At 34.6% G+C, this 27486-nt stretch overlaps 1 protein-coding gene across 2 annotated transcripts; it reads right to left on the bottom strand.

Annotated features, from left to right (window-relative positions):
- LOC122567905 (G-protein coupled receptor dmsr-1-like) lies at positions 1-26864 on the bottom strand. 2 transcript variants are annotated; one of them, XM_043727049.1, is made up of 6 exons: positions 26378-26864; positions 25877-26185; positions 11769-13977; positions 2676-2784; positions 2378-2562; positions 1-2079 (listed from the first exon to the last, which is right to left on the bottom strand). In XM_043727049.1, exons 3-6 carry the CDS (start codon positions 12356-12358, stop codon positions 1671-1673), a joined length of 1293 nt encoding a protein of 430 aa, XP_043582984.1. In that variant the 5' UTR covers positions 12359-13977; positions 25877-26185; positions 26378-26864; the 3' UTR covers positions 1-1670. The 2 variants fall into 2 exon arrangements, with proteins under 2 accessions (XP_043582984.1, XP_043582985.1); XM_043727050.1 differs by having other exon boundaries at positions 26572-26864.
- Between the last annotated feature and the right edge of the window lie 622 nt (positions 26865-27486).

The raw sequence follows: 27486 nt of genomic DNA, 5'->3' as shown, positions 1-27486 counted from the left end.
TACAATGGAAAGGGGATAGACTCTTAGCTGGGCTTAATAGCCAAAAATCTATCGATCCTTTTTCGTTTCATATAAAATCATACAAGAACAAATATTATCGCCGTGGCTTTTCTTGATTACATATTTACAAATTTTATTTATCTGTAACTGTATTACACACACACACACACACACACACACACACATATATATATATTAATATTAGCATGTTATATCGTACATTAATTATGTTAATTACTACAACTTCTAATAACAACCTTAGTAAATTATCGCGCATACATATATTTAAACGCCAGCGTATTTGTAATTCACAGTGGTCGTTCGTTGTCAAGTGTCCAGCATTAATACACCATCGTTTCCTTTCTGATCTGGTGTAGTACATAATTTATTGAACGAAGTTGTTTGACGATATTTGTTTGGCAAATGAACTCATGTAATTCCAATGAAAACTTAATTTTAACAAAAACGTACATTGCAGCAGTGCCCATAATGCGTGTATTAACAAATTATTTGGGATTATTGGTACGAATAATAAATAAATGCAAACAAGTGACAAATAAATATTGATAAATCATGTCACGCATTTATTTTCGAACGTCCTGCCATTAAATCGTTTTGTTTTTAACTTGTTATAATTATTATCCAAATACAGTACCTTCTCTCGCATGTGTCCATTTTCGCAATATTAACATCGTCGAATAAAATTATTGTGTATTCGATGAGATGTGATAAATGGTAAAAAACGTGGCGTAGGGAATAAAATATACGAACGTAATTATTATTTCTTATCGAATTTCTCTGTGCTTCATTTGGAGGAAGTTTAACACAAGATTAAGCTTACTTTGGTCTTAACAAATCTGCCATTCGCAGCAATGCTCGAAAGTTAAACGGGAGTTCAATTGATTTTAAGTCCCTTGAGCCCCCAGCTGGGTCTTGAACTTTCGGTATTTGTCCTCAATGGAACAACAAATCCTATTATGTTCTACTATTCAAGGTTCTTCTCTTATTTACGCATTGTATCTGTACAAAACATTTCTATACTCTCTATCCTCTCTTCAATTCTCAGAACAAGGTTTTTGTATATTGTACAATAACATCGACATTACCAACACAGTGTTTTACGATTTCGGAAAATCATGTAAAATCTAGATACAAGAGTATTCATTTAGACAATCAGTTTATTATTGGAAAACGCAGTTCCGTTGAAAACGTAAGATCATTAATATTAACAATTTAATGCGATACTTTACAATTTCTCCTCGCTTAATTGTTATTACCCCCTTTATTCGCAAAACTTATGTAATAGCTTCAATAATTATTAATCGCCGGTATCATAAATCGTCGATCTAGAAGATGAAGTTTCAAATAACGAACCGTTTTATATCTTGCATAGAGATCGGATGATAAAAATTTAAGCGAAATACGTTACGAGCACTACTCGGAGTGTCATTATGTGAATGACATTTAAGGAAAATACTTTACCTACCCTTTTATTTTAAGGAGCGGTTCACTTTACCAGCTCCGTAATTTACCATTTTCCCAGTAAGTGTGCTTAAGTCGAGCTTCTCGTAAATCTAGGTACTAAAATCAAAAAATACGATGTTTCTAGTTAACTTCAGAAAGATGTGCAGCCTCTAGAGACGCGTGGTCTGTAGACCCTTTAGCCTACATCATACGTAAGTGCTCTGTACATCTGTTTGCTGCGTGGCGGGCTGCCATTTCTTCATAATCCTAGGCTTGAACAGGTGACCAAAAGTGGTACGGAATTGTCTAGACATAGAGCAATAGAGGATGAAATTAATAGCGCCATTTAGCAGGGCAAGGATGTCCATCACTTCGCCGAAATTATGATAGCAGTTGCGAAAGAAACAGTCGCCCAGGACGCCAGACAAAAGACCCAGAATACCCTGAGGGATCTCTGTGACTAAGAACAAAAGTAACACGGCAACGAGCATCTTGGTTGTTCTGTCTGCTCTTTTCTCAGACTTGCTTGGCCTTCTTGGTACTGACCCATTGCCCATAGTCCCGGCGTTCTTGCATTGATTGTAACTCTTCAAGGCCTGCTTCCTCCCTTTTGCTCTGGAATATGAATCGAATCGATAAACAGCTTTCTTTAATCGTCATTTGTTTCTTCAAAATTCTTTCCTTTAATCGCAATATTTTACATGGATAGGATTAACAAGTTAAATAAAGTGAAACTGATCGATCGAGCAACAAATTGGATCAGTTCCGCTGTATATACTTTAATGTTGCGAATTTCTTTTTCTGCGTGGAATGAATAAAGAAAATAGGACAAGCACCGTAAAATTTCTATTTCGTACTGTTGGACAATAAATTGTAATTTACGTTTGATACGAAGTTACTGCTGCTATATTACCTGTAAAGAGCTTTTATTAACCAGCAGCTAATGACGGTAAGTATGACGCAGGGTAAAAGTTTCACGACCACTCCTAGCACCCAGAAATTTAGCTGATAGAAGAAGTCCTTGTGCTGTGAGTAGTCCGCGTCGACTGTATATGCAATTTCCAGGGTGCCATTTTCGTTCACCGCTTGTCTTCTTATCTGTCAATTGAGGGTTCAAAAAATATTTGAATAAATGCTTGAATTTCACTCAAAATTTAAGGTTAAGCCTTTTAATCAAAGAACTAACTTTTTAACTTAATTTATGTACTTACTCCGAATACGAGATAGCTCGGAGCACAGGCAACGAATGGCGCTAGAAAACTGCTCCATAGAGCCGTTTTGCAACGAGCCGCTGTACACCAGGAATTGTACTGTGGAAACCTGTGATAACAAAAGAACAATGCGTTTCATACAGAAGCTAACAAAATTACTCTTTTATTCTGCCAAAGGTATTCCTGCTTTTCTCATTTCTCATCGCCTATTTTTATGAATATTTCAAACGTTTCCTAATTGGGAAAATTATATCAACTTATTTAAATCATATTAATTATTTATGCAAATGAAATACTCGACGATGTTCGTAGTTGTACGGTTAAAGGAACAACGTTCTTTCATTTGTTTCCTTAACTCGTGCTTATCTTACAAGAGAGAGGAATGTATATTCCGTAGTCGGAACGCAACAACTGACCTGCAAAGGCAAATTGTTCGAGCGGAGATCAGTTGGACTGAAATTTAAGTTTTAAGTTTTGTCGATATTATACGTAAAACAAAAAAGAATAACTTATGAACTGATTTTTATTCAAATACTTTCGGCTCCCGTTAAGCGTTCCTATCGATCGAACTTCGTCTTGTCTTAAACGCAAATTTCTTCGTTTCATTACCCGTTGTTGAATTCATTAATAACGGTGAAATAATTCGAACGTTCTTTTGGTATTTTAAACAAGAGATCCAACCATTTAACGTACGTAATTGAAAGAATTAATCAAAGGATTCGTGAAATCAGATATCGATCCACTTTATTTCATAGTATAGCAGTTGTGATTGTTCTTCGAGCCTTAGAGTTTCAAAATACTTATCGTTAGTCGAAAGTTTGTTCAATTGATCAAAAGTAATGGAACTCAAACGGATTTTAATTCGATCTTTGATCGAACCACATCATTAAGATGTTGATGTCAACTTAAATAGACAGAAGTAACGTGTCAAAGGTTCGTTTTATTTGCTTGGTTTCCCATGGAGTTAACAGAGGAAACGGCTTCTTTAGAAGAAGAAGAAAAGAATTTTAAAGCGATCTGACGGAACAGGTCGGTTTCGTAACTTTAATTCCATCTGATCGGAACTGACATTCGCTAGAAAAATAAAACTACCGTGAGATATGGTCTTTGAGGTACATATAGCTGAGGTAACTTAATCAAACGAATGGAATTGATATTTTTTTGATTTGTACCACGTATTATCGTTGTAACCTTCTTATCACTTTTCACTTCTTCACAAAGCAACGTTTTGTTTCTGCATCACTCGAAACGATCCGAATACTTGACAAGAACGTGCTGCTTTGATCGTAGAATGTTAAAAGTGAAAAAAGTTAACTACGATTTCGAATTAATACTCGACGCGCTTTTTTCCTATGCACTCTTTGAATTCGACAATTTAAAAAATCCAATTTGTTTAAATTGATTTCGCGTTTCAACCTGTTACCAGCTGTCGATTACAGTACGCACATAGTCGCGTGAATTTCAAATACTATGACATCGATGTTTCGGAAGCCTGTACTATTAAATTTCGCAAGTGACGGAATGAATGTATCTGATACATATCCAATTTTCAGCTATCAAATTGAAGCTATATATTTCCTATTTCATTAACATTTATCTCGTTTTTATGCATTGGAACCGTCTCAAAAGCATTGATCATTTAGTAATCAAAGTTTATTGCTCGTTTTTAAATTACCAAGAATCTTAATGATATATGTTCCAACATAACTGTATAATAATTTCTTACAGAAGAAGTTTCAGATAATTTCAGTTATTTAATATTTCTGATATTTTCTTGTTCACCCGAATAGGGGAATAGTAAAAGGGAGAAATGATTGGAGGTAATTTTCCATTATTTGTTATCGAAGAGTTTTGTCATGCTCAATTATTTTGTCATTTAATCACCATTCTGTGTTCAAGCATACGCGCGTAATTGTATTATTTAAAAGTTACTCGTCACCTATAGTCGTTTCATCGGGATACGATTAATACCGCTTTGAAATGCAAAATACCACATAAAATATCAGGTACTCAAACGTCAAAAGCAACAAAGAGAATGAATGGTCGCTATGGACATTGTACATTGTATGTCGTATCACATTTTTAGATCAATAACTTTATAGTTCTATCTTAGCCCATAAAGTTTCTAGTTCTCATCTATTATTTGCATATATTTATAACAATTTTTAGATATTCAAGAAACTTGGAGACTGTTTTTATTCGAGAGTATCTTGGAATTTATCTGTTTTTATTTTGGAAATTTTACTCTATCACTTCATCCCTTGGAATTCCTTTTTTTATGGTAATGATCACTGTTTCTATTACATCGATGTTTTAATTTAAGTCTTCGCTACATAGGATACAATACAGGCCTCTCAAAGCGAAAATGAGACAATTACCATGATATTGGTAGAATGATATGCATTTCTATGCAACAAACTTCGTTAGACAAAGAATGAATATTCTTTTTTTTTCATTAATTTAGAATTGTCCCAGAGGAACGACTTATTAGAGAAATTTCCATGAGTCCCTTTGAAACTCGGGTGTTTTGCCTCTATTCTATATCATTCTTCGTTAGTTATGAAATAACTACATGTAGCATTAATTAACTAGCGAAAGAGGAGGGAATTTCTTTGAGAGGGTCGCATTAAAAATTTTGGGAAACTAATGATGTTGTGAAAGGAAAATATAATTATCATTGTAACATTATGACGCTGAACTCTCTTGGTATCTGTCTGACTATATACATTTTCTTCACTTGCGCTGGAAATGAATGAATCTTTAAACAAAATTTAAGAAAAAATGTTTGAAGACTATTCTAAAATTTCTAGAGTTTCAGGATGGAATGATAAAGGCGATTTTGATGTGAGTTAACAGAATATCAACGTTTCTCATTAAGCACTGACTAAAAAGAGATTCTCATGGGAACGTCCTTTATGATTATAGTATAAACCAGTATGTAGCCAGTATATAAACCATGGTAAGGCCGTATAACCATAGTATAAATTTTGTTTTTCCTTTGTTGGTCATGTAGCTCCAAAAATACGTTTTTGCTTGTACGCTACTTACCATCGACCGTGCTACTTTTTTCGCAAAAAGGCAACTGTGCGCATGACAGATCCGCGAACTTATCCGTTCCAATTCGACCAGAACATTAGAAGCACTTTAGAATCGTGCAATATTAATGGATCTTACCTAACAAATCATAATGATTAGAAATATATTCGATTGCACGTCAGAGAATAAATTGGAGCAGCTGAAACAACTAATGTGTTATACATATTCTCCCACGCCACTGTTCCGTGTCATAAGCATTAATAGGTATATTATGCGGAACATAAATAGAGATTAGTTATGTTATAAACATTCTGTGAGTAAAGGAGAGGGAATGATATAGATACGTTTTAAACTAAAAATGCAATTAAATTAAATACTTAAATAATGAGAAAGCTAATTTCAATTCAAATAGAAATTCGATATTATCCACGAAACATACTCGATCATAAATTTCCAATATTCCGAGAAAACAATAACGAAAAGCGAAACGATGTAATTAAATACAAATAGAGAAAACCGATTAACGATCGCGCGGGTTATATTATCGAGATATTGAGGAACAGATTATTTTCTTGAAATTTCCTATAAATTCTACCAAATATTATCTCTATTTTCTATTTTCTATTTTCCCATAGTAAATGACGTATAGGTGCGTATGGATCGATGTGACACTCTTTTTGTTCTCACTTTTTATCGCGTTATTTAAAGCAGCCTTGTCGCGTTTCATCTCGGTCAAATATTTCTCCATCGTCTATCGTCATGATGTCTTCTTTGTCAATAATACATCGATTGAATGGAGTGACTCTTTTGTAGGAAAGCACGGGAACGTGCTTTCTATTTCCTCTTTTTCCATTGCACGTTGTTCCTGTGGAGATGGAACGTTAAGGAGAAGGAGAGAAGTCAACGCGCGAAGAAGCACAGCTTCTGACAAAATCCTAAATGGAATTAAATATCAAAATACTGCATCAGTGATCGGTAGAGATCACTGTTTGTTTCCTCCTTGTTTTCCCGTCAGCTATTTCTATTAATACATTCTATCTTTGTTCCAAACGCGAACGGTTTAAAGATTCTTTCGTGTTGATTTCACCGACTCGTTGCACAATTCTGTCACACTCTCTGATTCAATATTTGTACAGGTGTAGGAAGATGGAAACTCTGACGTATTTGGCATCGTGCTTAATGTAACGAGTTTCCAAGCGTGGCTACTGTTGTAAAAAGAAACTATTCAGCGCTTAGTTAGACGATACAGTACTGTTCAATGCATCACAATCCAGGTATTCATCTATTCGTAAAATCGGAATTTCGTCTGCTTGTGTGGAAAGAAATTCTAATTACTTAATCATATAATAGTTTATCAGTGTGATTTAAAAACTAGAGACCAATAATTGCTACAAATAAACTACAGGGGGTTAATTTATTGAAAGATTCCTGACATATCTAAAATTTTATCTCGCAAAAAAAAAGGAAGGAGGAAGTTATCCGATTCTGTGCAGTCATTTTAATATTTAGATAGTATATTTACTTTACCGATGTATCTTGATTTCATAAAAATTGAAAGCATCGCGTCAGCTGCTCCTCACGGCTGCTTTAATTTAGAAATCAGTAATACGAGCCATTCGAGAAATTGTCTTCGTGCAAGAACTCGAGAAAACGAGAAAAATGAAGCGTAATGTTCCTCTGTGAAACGTCATGCAGATGCCTTATTTGCGCGAGCAAATGGTCCAGTTGCCAGTAAAACTGCAGCAAGTGTACTTCGTTAAAGAAAAAATATCTCTGTAGCGAGGAGAACGATCTACCTTACCAGAATTATGCCTCTTGTATCCTTTAGTTATCACTCGATCCTTTGCTCCATATCTCTTGTCACACTGTTACTCAGATACACGAAAGATTGTTGAATGCAAGTTCTGCTATACTTAGCAAAATATATCAATTACGATATCAAAAAATGCAACAACTTTTATTCATTCGATAGGTACTTCTTATTAGAGGCATCTTGTATTAATTTAGTATCTTGTAAATCAATTTAGCAATCGGCACGGTTCTCACATAATAATCCCTTTCCGTGTTATTATGATCGTGTGCTACAATTTTATTCGGGATATCAGTTCATCGTACAGGATGTTTTAGAACAAGTGATAGATTATTCTACATGCGAAAATAAATTCGAAAAGTAGAATATGTAAAGCTTCTTTCAATACACATGCATCAAGATCATGTGTTTTCCAAAGATTTTATTTGATATTTTTAATTTTGCATATACTGGTAGAATAACCTGATGGTCAGAACTGGTGTTATTTCGAATGCCAGCAGCGTTTGTAACTGAATTTTCCTCGTGATTTAGGAAAGTGATAATTGCGGTATCACGCTAAAGTGTATCGAAGTATACTCTAGTTCCTAATATACACTTTGTGATTCTACGATGAATTCCAAGCGTGTTATGGAATTAGCTTTTAATTTACGTTTACTTTTCTACTGTCGCAAAAGTAGTGCTAGAACGCTAGTATCGGACGATCGATACGGTTTAAATGCTGCAACCATACATGAACGTATTTAATTTCTTTCCAGCAACTCTATAAATAAAGTTTTAATGCTCAATTATTTTAATGGTGCCCAAATATTTTATTTAATTGCTTGTATCAAAATTGTTTCTTTCTTTCAGTGGAATTAAATAAAAAATTGTTTTTGTAGCAGAGAAAAAGTGGAACCTGGGTGAACGATTTATTGAATTACTCTACCATATAAATACTGTAAAGAGTATTTTATTTTCAATATTTTATATATTTTTATATTTTTCACACATACATAAACATCTGCAGTGTAATTATCATTCTTAAAAACGAAATAAATTCAACAATGGCCATTGCATCAATTCGTTTTGACATCACAAACATGTAATTGGAATACAGTTAGTAAGTTAAAAATTGTTGGGTGTGATTGTTATCGAAAGACCTCAGGCATTCTATTCACTCATTCACGTTCTTCCACGAATGGAAAAATCCTATATTTTTCATTTAAAATTACAAATATTAAATAATTCTTGACCCAATTAGTATGGTTTCGTATTAATCGAGGAAGTTACTTACTAAGTAAAAATTGAATTCTAGTGAAAAATATTAATTCAGGACGAAATATTTTACTCACGAAATCCATAGGAACGTGATTAAATTTGATTTCAGATTAAATCTCTAGTTGTAGCATTTTCCAAAGATAATCGCGGAAAATTGGAAGTCTCAACGGCGCACTGGAACGAGACAGTAATACAAAATCATCTAGCAAATATTCAACTGACCTGACATTTTCTTCGTGTGTTCGTTGGACATAACATTTGTGTAACTTCTGGAAACTAAGCATGCTTTTCTCTCAACCAGAATTCCCATTTATTCACGTTGTACTGTATTAGTTAGGTCGTTTTGTTTATTTGTGAAACTCTATTCTATTTAATATTTCATTCAATTTTTAATGAGCATACGTTAAAGCTCCTATGATCGAACCAAAAGATCATCAACATTAAAACTGCCAAAGTTTAATGTATACCTCGATATATTATATACAAATGAATATAATTAAAGCAATATAATCCCTCACTCTCGAATAACGTAGAACCATAGCGGATCTGATCTTCGTCTTTAAAATCCTCAGTCAGTTAGTTCATACCCATTAGAAGAAAGAGGCAACTTCTCCATATCGTTTCATATCCGATTAGCTTAGATATTCATATCTTCGATTGCATCAATAGACTTTGTTCAACTGCGAACGGTATTCAACTTTGTTCAACTGTCAACTTTTTTCACAGATCCGTTATCTCTTTTAAAGCACTCATGGTATCTCAGATGAAACTGTAAAAATCGTTAGCGCTTGTTCTTCTCTTTATCACAGTTCATGTACTCATGTGTCCGATACCAAAAATAATGCCCGTTAAATAAATAACGACACGGATGTCTATATTTGTTTAATAATTGAAAAAACAAAAAGTTAAAAACTCGCAAATATGACGAATTTGATAGTTCTAACGTTAAAAATTGTTACTTGCGTCTATTGCTGTCACACGAATTTTCACACGATGATTTTCTGTTTTGAGACCAACATGACTGAAGGATGATTACATCCTAGTACTGTAACTTTGTTACATTACTTTCTTCTTCCTCTAATGACCACATATGGCGGATAGAATCATGTAAAGAGTCTTAACCGTAGAATGAACCGGCCTGATCGAGCGACAATCAATTGATAAATTGTATCGTTTCTGGGAATATCGGAACGGGAATATGATAATATGCTTTGTCTTTGACAAATGAACATGTCTTGAATACAGATGCGTCAAACGGGTTGTTCATCGTTTCGCGAAATTATCTTGTTAGTTAGCATTGATAAATCGGTCGATCTGCTAATTTTCAATCGGGCTTATGATCGGCACGAGTAATGACGGTTTAACATGAATATGTACGCTGACGTATACTAAACGCTGATTGAATTTTGATAGAATGACATACGTGATAGATTTTCAGGGAAGTATACGATAAAAATGGATAATCCGCTTCGTAGATTGTTATTCGCCTGTTCCATACATATCTCGTGGATTTTCGTGTTCGAGAATTTAGAGGAAGGATATGAAAACAGCTGCATATGGATTAAATGTTTCTCAAAATTGAATATGACGTATTTTATGTGCGAGGATTCTAGTTTCGTGTCATGTACCGCAAGGATATGAAGTTGATTGGTGTAAGATGTTTCTTGAACTTAATGATCATTTGAGGCTTGGAAGAAAATCCAATCAGTAACGGGAAGTTTGATACTTAAGACGAGAAACTTCAAGATGGTAATCTATAGTAACTGATAGTTGGCAAATTACTTTGTTCTCTCCAACGAAGATTAATTATTACAAAATTAGTCCATTTACGATATTTCCTGGGCAATTTTCTTTGAGGAACAAAGACACCCGACTAACTGAAAGCTTGCCGCGACCTAACTAACCAATATCTATTCAAACTTCGGTTAGAAAGTAGGCGATATCAAATGCAAAAGTTAACAAGTCAAAAATTAATCCAATGACGAAGCACTCGCGTTATGGACTACCGGTCCTGAAATCAGATTTTGTAAAAGTTACAACTTTATTCTCTATGACTTTGTATACCCGTTTGCCCTGCTTCATTTCTTCGAATTTATTTAGGGCTTCGGTATCGTCGTCACTTCCGAATTGATAACAGAACGAAATTTCGCTCATATACACGTGGAAGTCGATTTTTTAAGAAAATCGAGAAACAGTTATTTATCTTAAACAATTTCCTTAGTTTTTTTAATTCTGTAAATGAGATATTAGGAATTTTTTGGATTTCGATTAACAAAAGTTTCTTGTCTCGATGGAAGTAGTTTCGTCGATAAAAAGAGGGTTTTATGAACCGATGAGGAAGATTTGGACCTCCAGGGGGTCTATAAGGTTAGCTCCTAACTTATGGGTCCTGATAACGTCAATCTTGATTCGTGAGATTTAATGCAAAAGGTTTATAAATAATGGAATTCAATAAAGTCCTAAACTTGGTAGCCATTGAATCAATTGTAGAAGTTAAGAGAATTTTTATACTTAAAGGACTAACTTACTTTCTTCATCGTACTGTGTCGTACGAAGGATGCAAACATCTAGCGTATCGAAAACCGATATGTCGTTTACAATATTTATTCTAACGGATGTGTCGGTACGTGTATCCGGACGTTCTGTTTCCGATCCTACAAGAGCTTTTGCTCCATTCCTTAAGCTTTACTTTTATCAGATTCAAAATCCGTTAGTCGTAAATTTTTGTTTTGTTGTCTTAACTCGGTGCATGTTTGCAAGGTAGTTACTAAATGCAAAAGGACCTGGTAATTGCACGAGGCAGTATACATTTCTCGTCTTGAATACGGTGCCGAATTCTATAGCACGATAACGGAGACGAAGTAAAGCATCCGCAGAACCAGACCTTAATCAGGACAGCAGTAACCTAAGCGGAAACCGCTGGGCATGTAATTTGAAATTCGTGCCCGCTCCGTCCAATAAAGCGGTTGCTGGATCGGAATCCTACTCACCTAATAGCGATGTACCTCCAAACGGCCAGCGTGAGCGTGATGGCGATGCTGATGGTGTGCAGCAACTGCGTGAAGTGCATGTGGAACAGTACGAACACCGCCCACCCATAAGGAAATATCTGCCTCTTTGGTAGCACGATGTACATATAAATAGCGAACGGAATGTACTCGAGCATTACGAGCATATCGGCCGTTGCTAGACCAGTAAGGATTCGATTTATGGGTGCCGTTACCATGTCTTTCCTTGTTAGGACGATGATATTTAACATGTTGGCCAGGGTACCGAACAAACACACTATCAACGCCGCGTAGCCATGATAATTCTTGTATTCGAGCGCCAGATCTCGAACTGTGCCGTTACAGTAGCAACCAATCTGGTCGTTGCTCGTTTTATAGTTGGTTAGATTGCCGAGAAAGTTTTTCGCGTAATCGATATCTTCGTCCGTGATATTCATGCTAAGCAAGATGTTTGTATAGTTATTCGGTCGACTCATGGTGTTTATATGGTGCAACAGGAACCTCAGACGTTGTAACGTTGCGTTCAGGTTCATACGGTACCAGGTGTTTTCGTAGTGTATGTGATAGGGCATCGCATTTCAAGGGATAGCTGCATCGTTGCTTCTCTTAGTTACTCTTAGCTGTTCTTGCTGTTTGGTCACGTACAACGTTTATCTATTATGGACCTTCGATATCTAATCATTTCTAAAGAACGGAGATGAGCCTGATATATCGCTCCAAAGGATATTCTCTTATTGCGGGAATAAGTCACAGTACACTGGTGGAATTTTTTAATAAGCGGCAGCTGGTCTACCAGCATTTTTCGAACTATTCATGACAAATAGAACGTAATAACGCAGTATCGATATGGTAGACATATAGATGAGGAATTTTTTATTACTTTTACATTCGAATGGTCTCTTATTGTTTTCGTGGAGGATGTATCCTCGCACGGGTTACAAACTTTCTTTTCTATCGTGGTAAGTTATTTCACTGGGCATCAACTCGTATTTATCATAGTCGCACGCGAGAACTTTACGATTCAAAGAAACGTGTGTTCAATTTATGATGCACTGGAAATGCATTCGGAGATGCGACTCACGTGGCCGAGAATTTGTCTCTCACCCTACTGAATGTCGTTCTCGAAGAGCACCGTATCCTTCTAACTTCTCTTTTCACCAAGGGGAAACCAGTTCCCTCCTTTCCACAGTATACTGCTATCGATTTCACATAGAATTCAGAAAAATGTCTTTGGGAACTGAAACTCGTAGATATTCGTAGGAACGTTGTTAGATGCTTGAAAACCGTCTGCTATTGTTGTTCCACGTTTCGAAATTTTAATTTTGTAATTTGCGTTCTTCGCATATACTTAGATTTTCCATTAGATCTTGCAACATTTTTCCTCTTTCGTGACTTGGACTACCAACGATCCGCTCTCGGCTGAAGGAATTTTCTTTGCGATTTGGCTTCTTCGTAATCTTTTCCCTGGTGACGTTCCACTCGCGTTCCACAAATCAGTTCAAGGTTCTTCATTCACCGTGGCTCGTTTCTTCGATAGGATTCACTTTTACGAGTTCCACCAGGCTTTCTAACCAATTCATCCATTTCATCGATCGTTTTTCCCTTTCAACATATTTTTCAAACATTCTTCTGGGAAATCTGTCTCCTTCAACCCTCTTAGAACAGACGTCCTGTATTCGAAGCTTTCCCGGTTCTTCTGTTCCCTTCACTCTCTTTATTCCTTTCTTTCACGACTCACCGGCTCCCTTTCTATTTACTTACTAAATTTTCTCCCAAAACACTTTACAGTCCCGAAATCTTCAGATCAAAGCTAGTCACGCGCGGTGGTGTTTCCCTAACCCATGATATTATTTACGATTTCGGCGCCAGTTCCTCCCAAGGGATAATCCCACGAGACACGATCAAGGCATTAGCAGTGAATCTTGACGGATTGAAGCTTCTACAGCGACCGACGTTTCGTCAGCCGAAAATCGATTCCATAGATGGAATCGATGTCTTTTCCGCCTGCGATTTCGCTCATACGGCAATATTCCTCTCGAAACGACAATATTCCTCTCGAAACGTCAATAAGACATCCGATCCGAGTGGAAGATTATGGAGTTTCGATCGAATATGTCTTACGCGGTCTTCCACGATATCCTCTTCGATTTCTTCAGGACTCTTCAACGTAGATGTTCCCAACAACCTGGACCTGAAACAGATCGTTCGATTTCGATCAAATGTTCGTATACAGGAAGAAAATGCTGACATTGTCTTTTTTTCTCCTTGCGATAACCAAGAAGTAGATATGCTAGCAATTGTCGATAGGAAATGGAAATAGATAAGTTAGTAAGATATCAGAATTCGTGGAATGTTCTGACGAGTATCTAAATGCTAATTACGAAGAAGGTGTCTTGGGCTTGTGGTGCTAACTAGACTGCAAATATTTATATGCCTTTATAGAAAATTTAAATATAATAATGATAGTAAAACTAGATGTTCGTTAAATTATTTCAAACTATTATCTTTACAATCTGGCTAATAACTAATCTCTATCGTGAAACTTTACTCTTTCGAATATTCTATATGCTTATGCTATATACTTTCTACAAAATTGAGTAGTTTGCTTCATAGAAAGTGTATAAACTGAGTAAATGTTCGTAGATAGCCGTTGCTGCAAGGTAATGAGAATTTGAGGCATGTTTTTGCGACGAAATAATTTCGTAGAACGAAAGAAGAGCATGGAGCGACGAACAAAAGCTAACGAAACGTTAATGCACATTGATCATTAATGTCCTTTATTATTTCATTGTGTGAACAACAAAATTGATGCTACTTTATGTCTTTACTAAATACTGTTTCAAATTCAAGAATGTTAAAGGCTGAACCGGTTAACTGTAGAATTTAGTGTTAGAAATCTCTCATGGGATTAGGTCGTGAAATGCGTAAATAGATACAAGTGCCGACGTGTATACTCGTCAAACGCAGTTAATTGGTGAAACGCTCAAATATTTACGACGAGATAGAATTTATATGAAAACACGCTATTTAATTCTGCTAAGGGGATTGTTATTATAACGTGTATAAAAGCTGAAGATAATACGAATACATAATATGTAGGACACATTAACGGATGCCATATTTATTTCGTTAACGCAACGGAAAATTTCAAGATCGCAGTTTGTTATTCAAAAAAAGAAGTTCGCAAAGCAAAGAAGTAGATTGATGGAAAAAACTTCAGATAGGACGAAACTTTCCAAACTGAAGAGCTTTGGAAATTGAGAAAGTAATCTCCTGGTCTGTTTGCATTTTTATAATAGCGAAGAATCCGTGTCTCCTTGGAAAATGTACACGTGTCAACTGCGACAGATTTTAACCTGCTTGTTCTCGTACTGAGTTCTAAAAGTGAAAGTCTTAGGAACAATAATTTGGATGTTAGGAAAATAGAGATGGGCTTTTGTGGCTGTTGATTATATTATACATATATATTATACGCATTTATATATATATATATTATACACAGGCTTGGGTATTTTGCAAGTAAAATACTTGAGAAATAATTTCTTAGATTTACTTCATGTAAAATTTTTGCACGGTTGATGTGTTATAAGGGATACACTAACGACAAATCTAAATACTTTAATCTGCTTATAAACTTTCGATGCGTGTATAATGTTTGTTTTATTAATTTTCTGTACCGATGCAAACTTCTCGAACTTCAATAGATTACTCCTTCGTTTGAGTTGCTTTCTAGCTTAATTGCTTCTTGACTAGTTCTCTCTTAGAATCTTTACGGTATTCTCTGGCATTATGGTAACTACTGTGGTATTATAAATCTCGTAAGAGATAGATATTGTAGCATAATCTGCTGATATTATTCTATAATATTTCACAATATTCATATGTGAAATTTTAGGGGTGACCGTGAATAGATATCCACATATTCTGCTATATCTGTACATTAATTTGTTTTAACATCTTTGCAATATAATAATCAGATATTGTGAAAGTTAAAACTTTACAGAATAACCCTTGTTGAATTCTCTACGATTTTGCATACTCGCTTATACTACTTCTCTTTTGTTGAATTTACTTGAACCTCATGATATTACCGTTGCGACTTTCTAATCGATAACGAGTCGAAATTTCACTCGTTAAACACGTAGTCGATAACGCATTTTCGCCGCCGATTTTGCTGTTATATTATTAAAATCCGCCCGCGTGGTCGATTTTAGTTTTTAGAGGTACATATTAGTAATTTATTTTTTGGTCGTGTTATAGTGGTGGGTAATGGAACGGCGTTGACAATGGCGAGATCCATAAATGGACGCCACATACCGTAAAATCTTCCTACGAACGGTAAGTCGCATATTTTTGATTCTACCAGTGTTCAATCATATCAAAATGACACGGGCTACCGATTGTATTTCTTGCATGTCATGGCGAGCATAGTGATACGAGTAGCACGGAGCTCGTTTATACTTAACATTTAACATTGTATTTTATTTCTTAATTAACTTGTCGGCTACTTTCGTATGTAAGACACGTTAATTTAATCTTTGCTTTTCGTAGAGAATTTTCACTAATTAAAAAATTAAATTTAGATACAATTAAATAAGAAAGTATCTCGCGATAAGACGAATAGATTATGAAATTAAAGCAAGAAAATTAATCGATTTTTGGTTTTCTCAAACTATTGGTTCGATATCAGAGGTATAAGCAAAGTAGTTTTACAAGTAAAATATTTCCTTCCGCATCCTCGTTTAATTTAATTTTGCGACTGAAGTCTTTTCTTCTTTTTGTTTAATTCTACTTTCTAATTGAAAACGTTCAATCGGAAGAGAAATCTTAACCGCTGGTTGTTTCGCTAATCAAACCTTGTAATCAAGATTTTCAGCACATATAAAAGCATAAGATACGTGCAATTTTGATTGGCCGTATTCATGAACCGCAATTTATATGTATGTGCGTTCCTTATAACTTTTGTCTCTGTGCTCGCTTTATGTATTTGCTCACTGCATAGTTTAATCTGGAAATTGGAAGGTACAGAGAAAAATTTGACTCGCTTTGTTAAGTACAAATTTTCGAAGTATTTATATATATTAAATTTAATTTTAATTAAAATTCGTACAATTGAAATTCTGAAAATCTCGAAATTTCAACGAATAAATTTCAGCAATTTTGATGAAAATACATCTATACCTTCTAATATTTGAACTAATTTTCATATAATATAAACCGCCAATTTATTTATGCAGCGTACGCTTTGCTTTCGGGGATTGTTTAATGTTTTTCTCGAGCTGACAAGTACATATAATTTAAAAAATAATGAGAGAAATCGCATTGCATTATTAAAATCGATTACGACTGTTCATAGTTTTCCTCTTTAGTATTAGAGTTACGAAATAAGTAGCAATACTTCCGACTGCTCGTATTTGTCCACAAATTTTTGTTTATGATATCGATATTAGAGTCGCGAAGTAAACAGACCTACGAAATAAATAATTATATCGTTGTGATTGCTTTCTATTTCCGTGATTTTCCTCTTTAATATTAAAATCATGAAATGCTCGTAAATAGCGTTCAAAGTGATTACTCGGATTCTTGTTTTAAAGGATGCTATTGAGCAATTGTAGAATTTCTGAAGTGTATATTTGTAACGCTCATTATGTTTACTTTAGATTTTTTTGTAATCATCTCCTTATTAATGGACTCAGAAAATTATTTTATTTATATTTAAAAAGTATGCCAATCGCGTCGGGAATAAAACGTCACTCTTATTACCTCTTCAACTTATATAATTTATTTTTTAATGAAGTCACACCTCAAAAATGTTGCAGATCGCTGAAATGATTTGATTTCAGAGCTGGATTATAATAAAAATCGTAAAAATAAAAATCACAAGTTCATCTAGAGTGATTACTTGTAATGAAATATTATTTACTGTAGGTAGAGTTCGAGCAAACTTTTCCAGGCTACCTATAGCAATCATCCATTTGTAAATATAAAACAGTGCGAGCTGTCGATTTTTACACGTATTACATACACCCAAAGCGACACATTCTAACTTCTGAAATTTGTTTGTGTTTATTCATCGATATCCGTCGATTAAATGCCGCGTACTAATTTGTCATCGATCCGAAATTTTGAGATTAAGTATAAGACAAGTTCGCCCACATGTATTGTGTGCTACACGTTGGATCATCGACTCTGTTATTTTTTGCACGTGTCATCGATATTCTCTACAAGTTGTAGCCCTGACGAGGATTAAACTTGCGAATTCACATGATCCCAAAAGTATCTTATTTCGTGTAGCTGGATGTTCTAACCAGAGGATTAATCAATCGCATCTGATGCTTGTCTACGATGGGAATCTATTGATATACGACACGACAGATGCTCCATTACGACGTTAGATCACACGGAATGGTCCATTCATTTATTTTTGATTCCTTCCCTTTGAATAGAGAGTAGAGAACTGCACGTTCTACTACTAAGTCCTATCGGGTGATTCCTCTACTCTGAAGTTTATTCTGTACTGTAAGTGTCCTCGATGACTATTGCAAGTTGCGATGTGACCACTTTCGGTTCGCGTGGGAGTATGCGAGGACCCTAGAGGAGTCGCAAATGCTACGGATGTATTCGGACCTTTTTAATCGAGGACGAAAACATTCTTGTGATGAGAAAATTACAATAGTACTTCTAGAACGCAATAAGCATCATAGCAAAGTGAAAACAATTTCTTTCGGAAACGTAATATGTATCTACTTACCTTTTGTTTATGTGTGTGTGTCTGCATGAGATTGTTATACATAATTAAACTTATTAATGCTTGTTACAAAACTTATCGATAATATTTGTTTCTGTGTACGTATTTCCTACAGTACGAAACGTTGTCTGCCGCACAAAACATACTCTATTTCCTTTTTTCTTCTTTTAATTCTTTAGTTCTAGTATATTTATTATCTGAAAAATGTGCTTAACGTCACGTTGTGACAGATGGTTGTTAATTTCGTTAATTTAGTTCCGAATTAAATCAAATCTTGGGCTATCTGTCATTTGTGACACAAAACCGTGTTCTTCCGTTAACAGAATCCGCAGAAAAATATTGGTGGTTGAAATTTTTTCAGTTCGCAGAATTCTTTCATATCGTTGGTTCCATAAAAACGGAATATGAGAGTGAAGCCTTTTAATTTTTCAATTTCATGTTTCTTTTGATTTTGCATCTACAGAGAGCATAGCTGGAATGTCGTGTGTTTAAAAATTTTTGGAGTTACGAATTTTACCGATATATGTATATATATATAAATCTATGAACTGTATACAGCGGTTGTTTTAGTTCTCGTGAACTTTTCCAAGCTTCGTGTATACATATATGCGAAACTTGCGACATAACATGAGCAAAAATGTTGTACAGTCGATGGATAAAAAATTTAATACATCATAAAATGAAAAGGTACGCATAAAATTAAACGATAATATAAAAGAAAGGTATAAATATAATATATTATAGTAATATAATTTGTTGGTTTATCATATGATGCTGGTTGTAATATACAACGTTTCAGCGGATGTTATTGACTTTTTTCTTTAGCTCGGTTTTAGTTTTATTTTAATATTAAGCTTATTTTTTCCTTTCGGCTAGCTGTGTATAAATATTAAAAATACGAACTCAAGTCCTGAAATGAGAAATGTAGTTCAACGTATGATACGCTTGGTAATTTTCTCATCACATCTGTGTTCACGGTATGTAATTAAAATGTTAACTTTTAAAATGGAACTACAAATGTATTAAAATATTTATATGATTCCGTTCTTAAATACACGTAAAGATTTTTCTTTTCTTCTATCTAATTATGGCAATAATCGAGGTAAGTGAATGATAAAGAAACACGTTAATTTACATTCTTCGATAATAGATTTTAACTAGAATTTAAAATATTTGATTTCAGTTGCTCTGTCACTGCTCATTCAAAAAGTAAATATTGAGGAAAAAGATTATGCGCGACTACGTGAAACTGTGAAAGTAAAAGAGCAAGATATACGTGTTTCACTTAGAAACATAAAATAAGTACACATTTAGATATTTTTAACCAACTGACATAGTCACCGAAATTGCAGATAAATAACGTTTAAAAATGCCGTAGTCTGGCGCGCATAGTATTTAAACAGAATTTAATCGCCATTGTGACAACTTTTAATCAATGTGGATGCTCGGCTATGACATTTTTGTAACTGGTAACACTATACTATTGGCTAACTATATCAGTTACATAAATATATCTATATATCTATTTTATATTTCCGAGTGAAACATATGTATATCTTGTTCCTTTTTTTTTTACTTTTTTACATTTGCATGTTTTCGGGTATCATTTTTTCCAATATTTATTTCATTCAATCCTTTTCAACACCGGTTAAAACCTTTAGGTAAACGCGTTGAAATAAAAAAAAATAGATCCATTCTCTTCCTAAATTCAATGATTTAGACACATGAACGTTTTTTGCAGCCTGTAACTCTCACCATTTTGCTTTTTTCCGAATATACTACATAATCTACAACATTTCCGTGCCACTGTGTCAAACATGAATCGATTGAGACCTGTAAAGTTAGAATCAGTTGAGCCGTTTTTATATTATAAAAACACAAATAAATATACATACAATACATACATACATATATACATACATATGAAGCCAAACACAAAAAGTGCTTGAAATAAATTTAATCTTGAGAGATCTTCCCCTTTGTCGTCTTTTCTTTTCTTTTTATACGTAATATTTGATTCATCCGTACCATGTTCTATCTATGACGAACAAGACGAATAGTACGTTACAAGCATATTTTTGATATATCACTTTCATCTAAAGATTATTGATCGCTTCGTTTGGTCGCCGTGTTCTAGTGGAAATAAACGTCAAATTCGACAATGTACCACACATACACCGAACATTCATGTATGTGTCGGTCGCTTGTTCGTGGTAAGATACATCGGTTCATCCCGATAGCGCAGTATCAGATTGTCATCGCTGATTAACTTTAACCATTATTTCACCGTGACAATGGCCGTGTCAATTGCTCTTGAACTTACTCCATAAAGTTATCGATGTATTTTGAATGAGCTGATATTCTATAGACCACTATTTCTCGTGTAATTTGATAAACTCAAACATGTTTACTGTGTTTATTCCTTGGATTATTCTGCGTAGCTGTAGTCGAATCTAAACAATGTGGTAGTTTATCGTTGATATAGTTTAGTTAATAATCTAGGTATGTATTAGGTATCGAAGGGAACAGACATTGTTTCAGAAGCAAAAGTGTTGTTAATATCACTTGGAGGAAGTATGAAACAAAATTATTTGATAATTAAGGCTAACTTAGAATGTGTTTATTTCCAGGGTCTCTTAAAAATTATAAAATATAAATTATGCAACTATCAGATAAATTAATAAGGATGACTTGGATCTGCTTTTCTTCTATCGTACTTTAATTTAGATTGAAGTTATCATTGATTATCTGACGATTAAAGCTTTCTTCGTTAAACTATCCGCACGCGAATTTTCTGGAGTGGTTCATACGTTCGCTATTTAAGACAGATATAGACAGTCGAAACCGTAAAGCGAGTCATGGGATAACGTTTGGAAAGTGCTATTCGAAATTGATGTCTCTTTCCTCTCGTTCGTCAAAAGTTCCGAGTAAAAGTCTTTATCGAAAATTCTCATTGAAACGACTAAGAATTTCTAATTTTATTTTCGTTGAATTTCATTAAAATTGATAATATAAGAGGACGAACGAGATTTCTCCGAGTATGTCGTGAAATGATTTCTTTTCTTTCTTCAGGATTGAATACGCTATAAGCAAGGACGATTCGAATTTTTGAGAAGGAAAAATGATACAAAATCTTTTTCATATTTATACGTAAGTTACGTTACTGCGCTGTAGTTAAAAAAGAGAAACTTTTGTATGTTTGTATACCAAGGATTGGAATTTCTAATGAAAATGTCAAAGAATTTCATCGTACATTAAGGAGAGATTATTCTCTTCACGCATGAGTGAAAAATAAATTATTCATGATGACGTAGTTGTGGCGTAAATTGCTTTTAATTAAAACACTGTTTTGTTAAAAATATTTCAGATTTGCGTAGCTGAGTAATTCAAAATATCCACGAATATTCGCCAACACATACCGACGTGTCTTTCTGTTCGCGTACACTAGCATATAGGACAGAAACCGCGGGCTGTAACGTAGGCATTTGAATACAAAGTATGACGTAAAACGAATAAAATTTTGATTATGTGCAAGCGAGTGAATCTTTTATTATAGTTCCACGAATCTGTTAACAGTATTGATTTTTTGATAGCACAAACGGTCCGCTATTTTTGTCACAGATTTGAAACTAGTTGTGTTCAAGTTCCCTACTCTCATCCATCATTTGCCACAGTGCCCTATCTACGAGAAACGACCAGTCTTCTCTAACTTCTAAAATATCTTCTTTCTGAAAACAACATTCTAGTTTCTATATTTATCTGGACACACATTCATCCGAAATACGTTGCTCGTAATTGCAGTTCATTATCGTGCTATGTTTTGATGTATCAAAGAAAAATATTTTCCCCAAGACGCCTTCAAGAAAGGGGCGACCGAGCAACGACGACAAAGCGACGACAAAAACATCGACAAAACGTCGATAAAGCGACGTTGTCTTCAAACCGCCATTCCGTGATTTTTATCGTAGATGATAGAAATCACGCAAGTCGAAACAACGAAAAGATGAAAATCGAAATAAGCATCGCGAACACGAGAAACAACGACACATCGTCGCTGCGGAGAAGCTTCGACACGTCTATCGATCCATCGTGGAAAACCTGGAGCGAAGCTAGCTAGTTTCCGTCTCATTGACATATAAAACGCGCATACAATTTGCGTTTCACGATAATTTCTCCGGCATTCTTCACTGTTCTCTTCGTATTCGTTATTTATGGTATATTTACACGCCTCTACTGCGCTGGGCCGAACTACATATTACTCGCTTCTAGATACACGCTTATTCATGTCCTTTCATTATTTCTATTTCTCAGGATAGATCGGATTCAAGCAGCATATTTGTATTCCCTTGACTCGTCAGTGACGATTCTGATGACGTAATTCAAATACTTGATTATCGATTGAAAAAGTAAAGATGCATAGTTATCGTGTTCGCTGGTCTTGGCACATACGTAGCGTTGATACAATTGCGTCTAATTGTAAATAATTGCTGTTGACTGTTTTGTGCGTTACATTACAAAATTACTCAGGAAGTTAAATAAAGCAGTGTGATGAGATGACAGTATTTTAATAGCAGGAAATACGTTATTTAACGTTCCTTGAAACGCGATTTTCTTGATGAAAATAATTTGATCCAATATTTTCGCTTAAATATTGGATATTATTAGAAAATATTGGATAAAATTACTATATATCGCTTGAATTTTTTCATCCGTAATCTTTACTGAAGGAAAGTATCGCGTCAATGTTGAAGATTTTTAACAAAACCCTGTTATGATTATTATTGACATCATGTAAACAGAAGTTTTATATAGTTGCTTTATAAGACCTTTGAGCTCCGAGTTCGTCAATGAAGTCTACGTTTTGCTTTATGACAGACCTCGCGCAAAGCAGAAATCTTTCTAATAGAAATTTTCTAATAGCACTTTTTTAGAAGAGCAATATATATATATATTGAAAAAAATATATATATATACGTAACAAAGAGTCAACGTCGCGCAAACTGAATTCTACGTAAGCTCCAAGTTCTTTGAATACCGAATTCACTTCTAAGGTATTACCTGTGTGAGATGTGTCCACGTGAGAATGTTTATAGATCCAATTTTGAAGTATGAAAAACATAGAACATGTTCTTTGAAATCGAAGAAAAGCCTCTGTGTGTATGAAAATATATCTGGCTGTTAAAGAGATATGCAGCAGTAGGACTATCGAAAAATACTATAGGTATTTCATCGGCTCTCTTTCGAAAGCAATATCGCATTTCTCGTAAAATATACAATACATGATTCGAGGATGAATCTGTGATGGAAGCCGGTCGGGTTCTTCTACGCATCGAATCAATCATAAATGCGCCCAAATGGACACTCCTTTGACGTTTTGATCTACTTATATGGGACACGGTTCTTTATGGATAACACAATATTTTCTTTGCACTTTGTCCTTTTTACATTTAACGTGTAACACGTGTCTGAGCCAAATATTATAAAAATTGTTATCATAACATTACCGAAAGGATGGGAAAATACAGGTATGAAACACGAAAAAAGTAATTTCACGTGTGGCGATATATTTTTCGAATAAATTTACATTAGCATACCTGATTCCGAATTTTCCTCACCCTTTGATATTTTTCTCAATTTTCGCGTAAAAAAGATAGGTCGAAGTTGCGGGGTTATAAAATCGATCGGATATTGGAAAATTCGCAACTAAAAAGAAGAAAACGATAATATTTCCACGTGGCATGGTAATTACTATTAATTATTAATGTTTATTCGGCCGCACAGCCAGGAATTAGACTTGGTTTACAAATATCTACATATATTTAAAAAGCTATCTTATCCACGGTAATTAATATTCCACGTTAATTAAACTGCGCCTTTCACAAATAGGGGAGATTTGCCCAACCTTGATAAAAGTTGTTCGAGGAATAAAAGAGGAATTCAGAGAAACGGATATTTTACCGTATATTCAAAACCAAGTTGGTCATTCTATTATAGATTATGAACAAACTTATCATAGTGGACGACGAGCATTTCTTTCTTTTATTTATCACTATTCAATTTATGGTTCATCCATGAAATTTGATTCATAATATATAATTCTGTATATATGTAGAGGGGTTGAGTGGGATGAAAAAGCTTTAAGAAAATATTGTATCTGACACTTTCGAAAATACCTAATATCCGGTTGCATGCAATGCGATCAAAAAACAAAAAATTATAAAAAATAAAGTAGACCATCGAACTAATCGGAATTCCAGTAAGTACACTCGAGAAGGATCGTACGAAGAAGCGTGAAGGGAGGACAGGGTTGGTGTCCTAAAACTAAGGTTCGTGTCGAGGCGAGGTGACGTTAATGATTATTAATGGATGGTTTATTTTACTTCTTTGTGGTCCTAAACGTCACGGGCCAGAGACACATTTCTGGCAACGGAGATTTTATTCTCGACTTAATAACTTCATTATTTCGTAGGTGATCCATAATCGAATTAAGAAAGCTTACAGGAAATCTTTTCAACATGTAGCCTCATTATCAAGATTTCGCATTAGCGTAATTGTCTAAACAACGGACCATGATGAATCACGATGGCAGACACTAATGCATCGTAGAACAATTACCATCGAAGATTATACAAGTTCTTTTGATTTCCAATTCCTTCGAGAAAAATATTTAATAGTCTGTATTTTATCCATGAGTACGAGTTATTTGAATAGCTTGGTGAATTACGATTTCATTGAATTTTTTCGTATGTTGATTTTACTGCTCCATTAATTGAAGGTAATTTATTCTGGGGAAAGAATTGTCTAAATATTTGGAAATAGTTGGAAAGAATTCATTGAGAAATAAGGTTAACAAAATATTATTTTCTAATTCTTCAAGTTTTCTTACGATTATCTTTGTCGCACGATATTTTATATTATCGCGCAACGAAATTGGTTTTCATTCGTTTACCAGCGTGGGCTATATTTTTATTAATTTTGCATGCATTCCATCTGCTTTTTTGCTGTATGTTTCTGCTTGTACTCTCAGATTGTAGAAAATGATAGCAGATGACCGTCAGATAGTTATGTACCATTATTTTCTAGGGACAAGGTGGCGATTTTAGCATGTTATTTTAAAATTATCTCTATATTTTAAGAACAGATAATGTTTATTTTTCTCGGTTAATTCCATTTATCTAAATTGCGATAGATTAAAATTGAATTAAAATCTAGTTAAATTGCGGATAAAGAGGTACAAACGATAATTCAATAATTTCATATCCGTATTGAATTCGTCAATTGAATAATTATAAAATTAATGGAAACATTAATAAACATGCTTAAATTAAAAAATGGATCATACTTGCTCGTCTATGATTCGTTCGTCTGCTTTGAAATTTTAATTCAGGTGCACTTGTTGAAGCTGGCTCTCATAAATCGAAGTATCTTTGTCTTTTTCGCGCGTACCGATATCACGTCCCGTCGCCAACGTTTCACACAAGCACACGGTATTATAGTACTAAATAGAAGACGCGGAAGAGTCGCGGCGGGCGAAATGATTCCGCGTCTTTCTTCGATATATTGTTCTCTGTAAATTCTTCTTCAGAACGGATTGCTACGCAACAGGTTACTTCGTTGTAAAAAATGGCGAAGTGAAGAAAGCGAAACACAACTGAAAAAAAAAGGAGAAAAGACCGTGATTTACAAACGTGAAAAATTAATAAAGAAACCAAGTCAGATATATCGGCATCTATGTCCCTATAAAAAAAAAATCTACAATCTCAACAAACGATTTTTATTATAAAAAATGTTTTTATTGCAAAAATTAATTGCAATAAAAAATGGAAAAAATATTTGCACTAACTATTATTTGTTTAATCAAGCTCAATCTCGTAATTCAATCCATATCGAGTCTTCGTGACAATTCTTAGCGCGATTCTATTGACAGTTTTTAAATTAATATTTAATTAAACAGCACTGAAACAGGTTGAAATTAATGACATATAGCTCTGATATGAAGATCAGTTCGCTATGGCAACAGGTTACTCGGTTACCAACCACGAAGCGACAGTAGGACGGACAAGTGGTACACGTCGAAAACGGTTTGATGGTCACGGGGTTACTGGTGAAAATTCACGAGGATCCTTCGCTCTGCCTCTCAGTGGCCTGTCTCGCACCAAGAAGGAGCCTGCGCGATAACCATGGTGCTCCACGACGCCCAGCATCCACGCTTGCAATTACAGACATCCGATGAACAGACTCGTTGACAGATAGTCCTTTGTGCTAACAACAAGGCTGCATTGTTGTTTGACGCATTTAGCTAAAGTCCTCCGAGACCGTCAGTTTAAGCAACAGCGGAGATGATTGAAAGTGAAATGTAAAGCGGAGAAAAGAAGGAGAAAATGAAGCATAGAAATTTTTAAATGGGATACAAGGCTCGGGATAAATAAAACGTTCGACAAAGTTAAAAGATATATCGTTAAGTGTAGTTTTCTCCGAGCGAAATTTTTTTTATGATATAGTTACACTCGCTAGTTTATTCTGTATTTATTTTGTTTTGTCCGGTAAATATTTTCGAAGTGAATGAAAAATAGTAGGGAATAAAATTGAATATTGGGAAAATTGTATGGAGCAATTTGGAATCAGAAGAAAGAGAAAAATATTAGAATATTTGAAGAATAAAGGAAAGGATTCTCTGATCAGAAGAGAGGAAACAAGAGAAATATAAGATTAAATAACTTTTAATAAAACATGAAAATACTACGAACTCAATAAGAATGTTATAATAGTCCTTAGTACTATAGCGGATAAATTTTTCATTCTCGTCAATCGAATAATTTAATTCTTTAGGACCAGTTCTCGTTCGCTTTTCTCTCCTTTATTTTCATCCCTTTCTTCGGCAGTTGTATACATATAATTTCATTGTATTCATTATATGATAGTTTCTTCGTTGTATATCTTGTTCGTAGCGTG

Source organism: Bombus pyrosoma, linkage group LG5 (assembly GCF_014825855.1).
Source record: "Bombus pyrosoma isolate SC7728 linkage group LG5, ASM1482585v1, whole genome shotgun sequence".
Taxonomy (NCBI): Eukaryota; Metazoa; Arthropoda; class Insecta; order Hymenoptera; family Apidae; genus Bombus; species Bombus pyrosoma.
Note: the sequence above shows the minus strand (reverse complement) of the source record. Positions and strands in the feature narration are given on the sequence as shown.

What these genes read in the sequence shown, in the direction of transcription:
- LOC122567905 (XM_043727049.1), bottom strand. Translation starts at nt 12,358, where the DNA reads ATGCCCTATCACATACACTACGAAAACACCTGGTACCGTATGAACCTG. An exon ending in TGGAGGTACATCGCTATTAG is followed by an intron (nt 2,785 to 11,768) that starts GTGAGTAGGATT and finishes TTGTTATCACAG; the next exon opens with GTTTCCACAGTACAATTCCT. An exon ending in TTAATAAAAGCTCTTTACAG is followed by an intron (nt 2,080 to 2,377) that starts GTAATATAGCAG and finishes TTCATATTCCAG; the next exon opens with AGCAAAAGGGAGGAAGCAGG.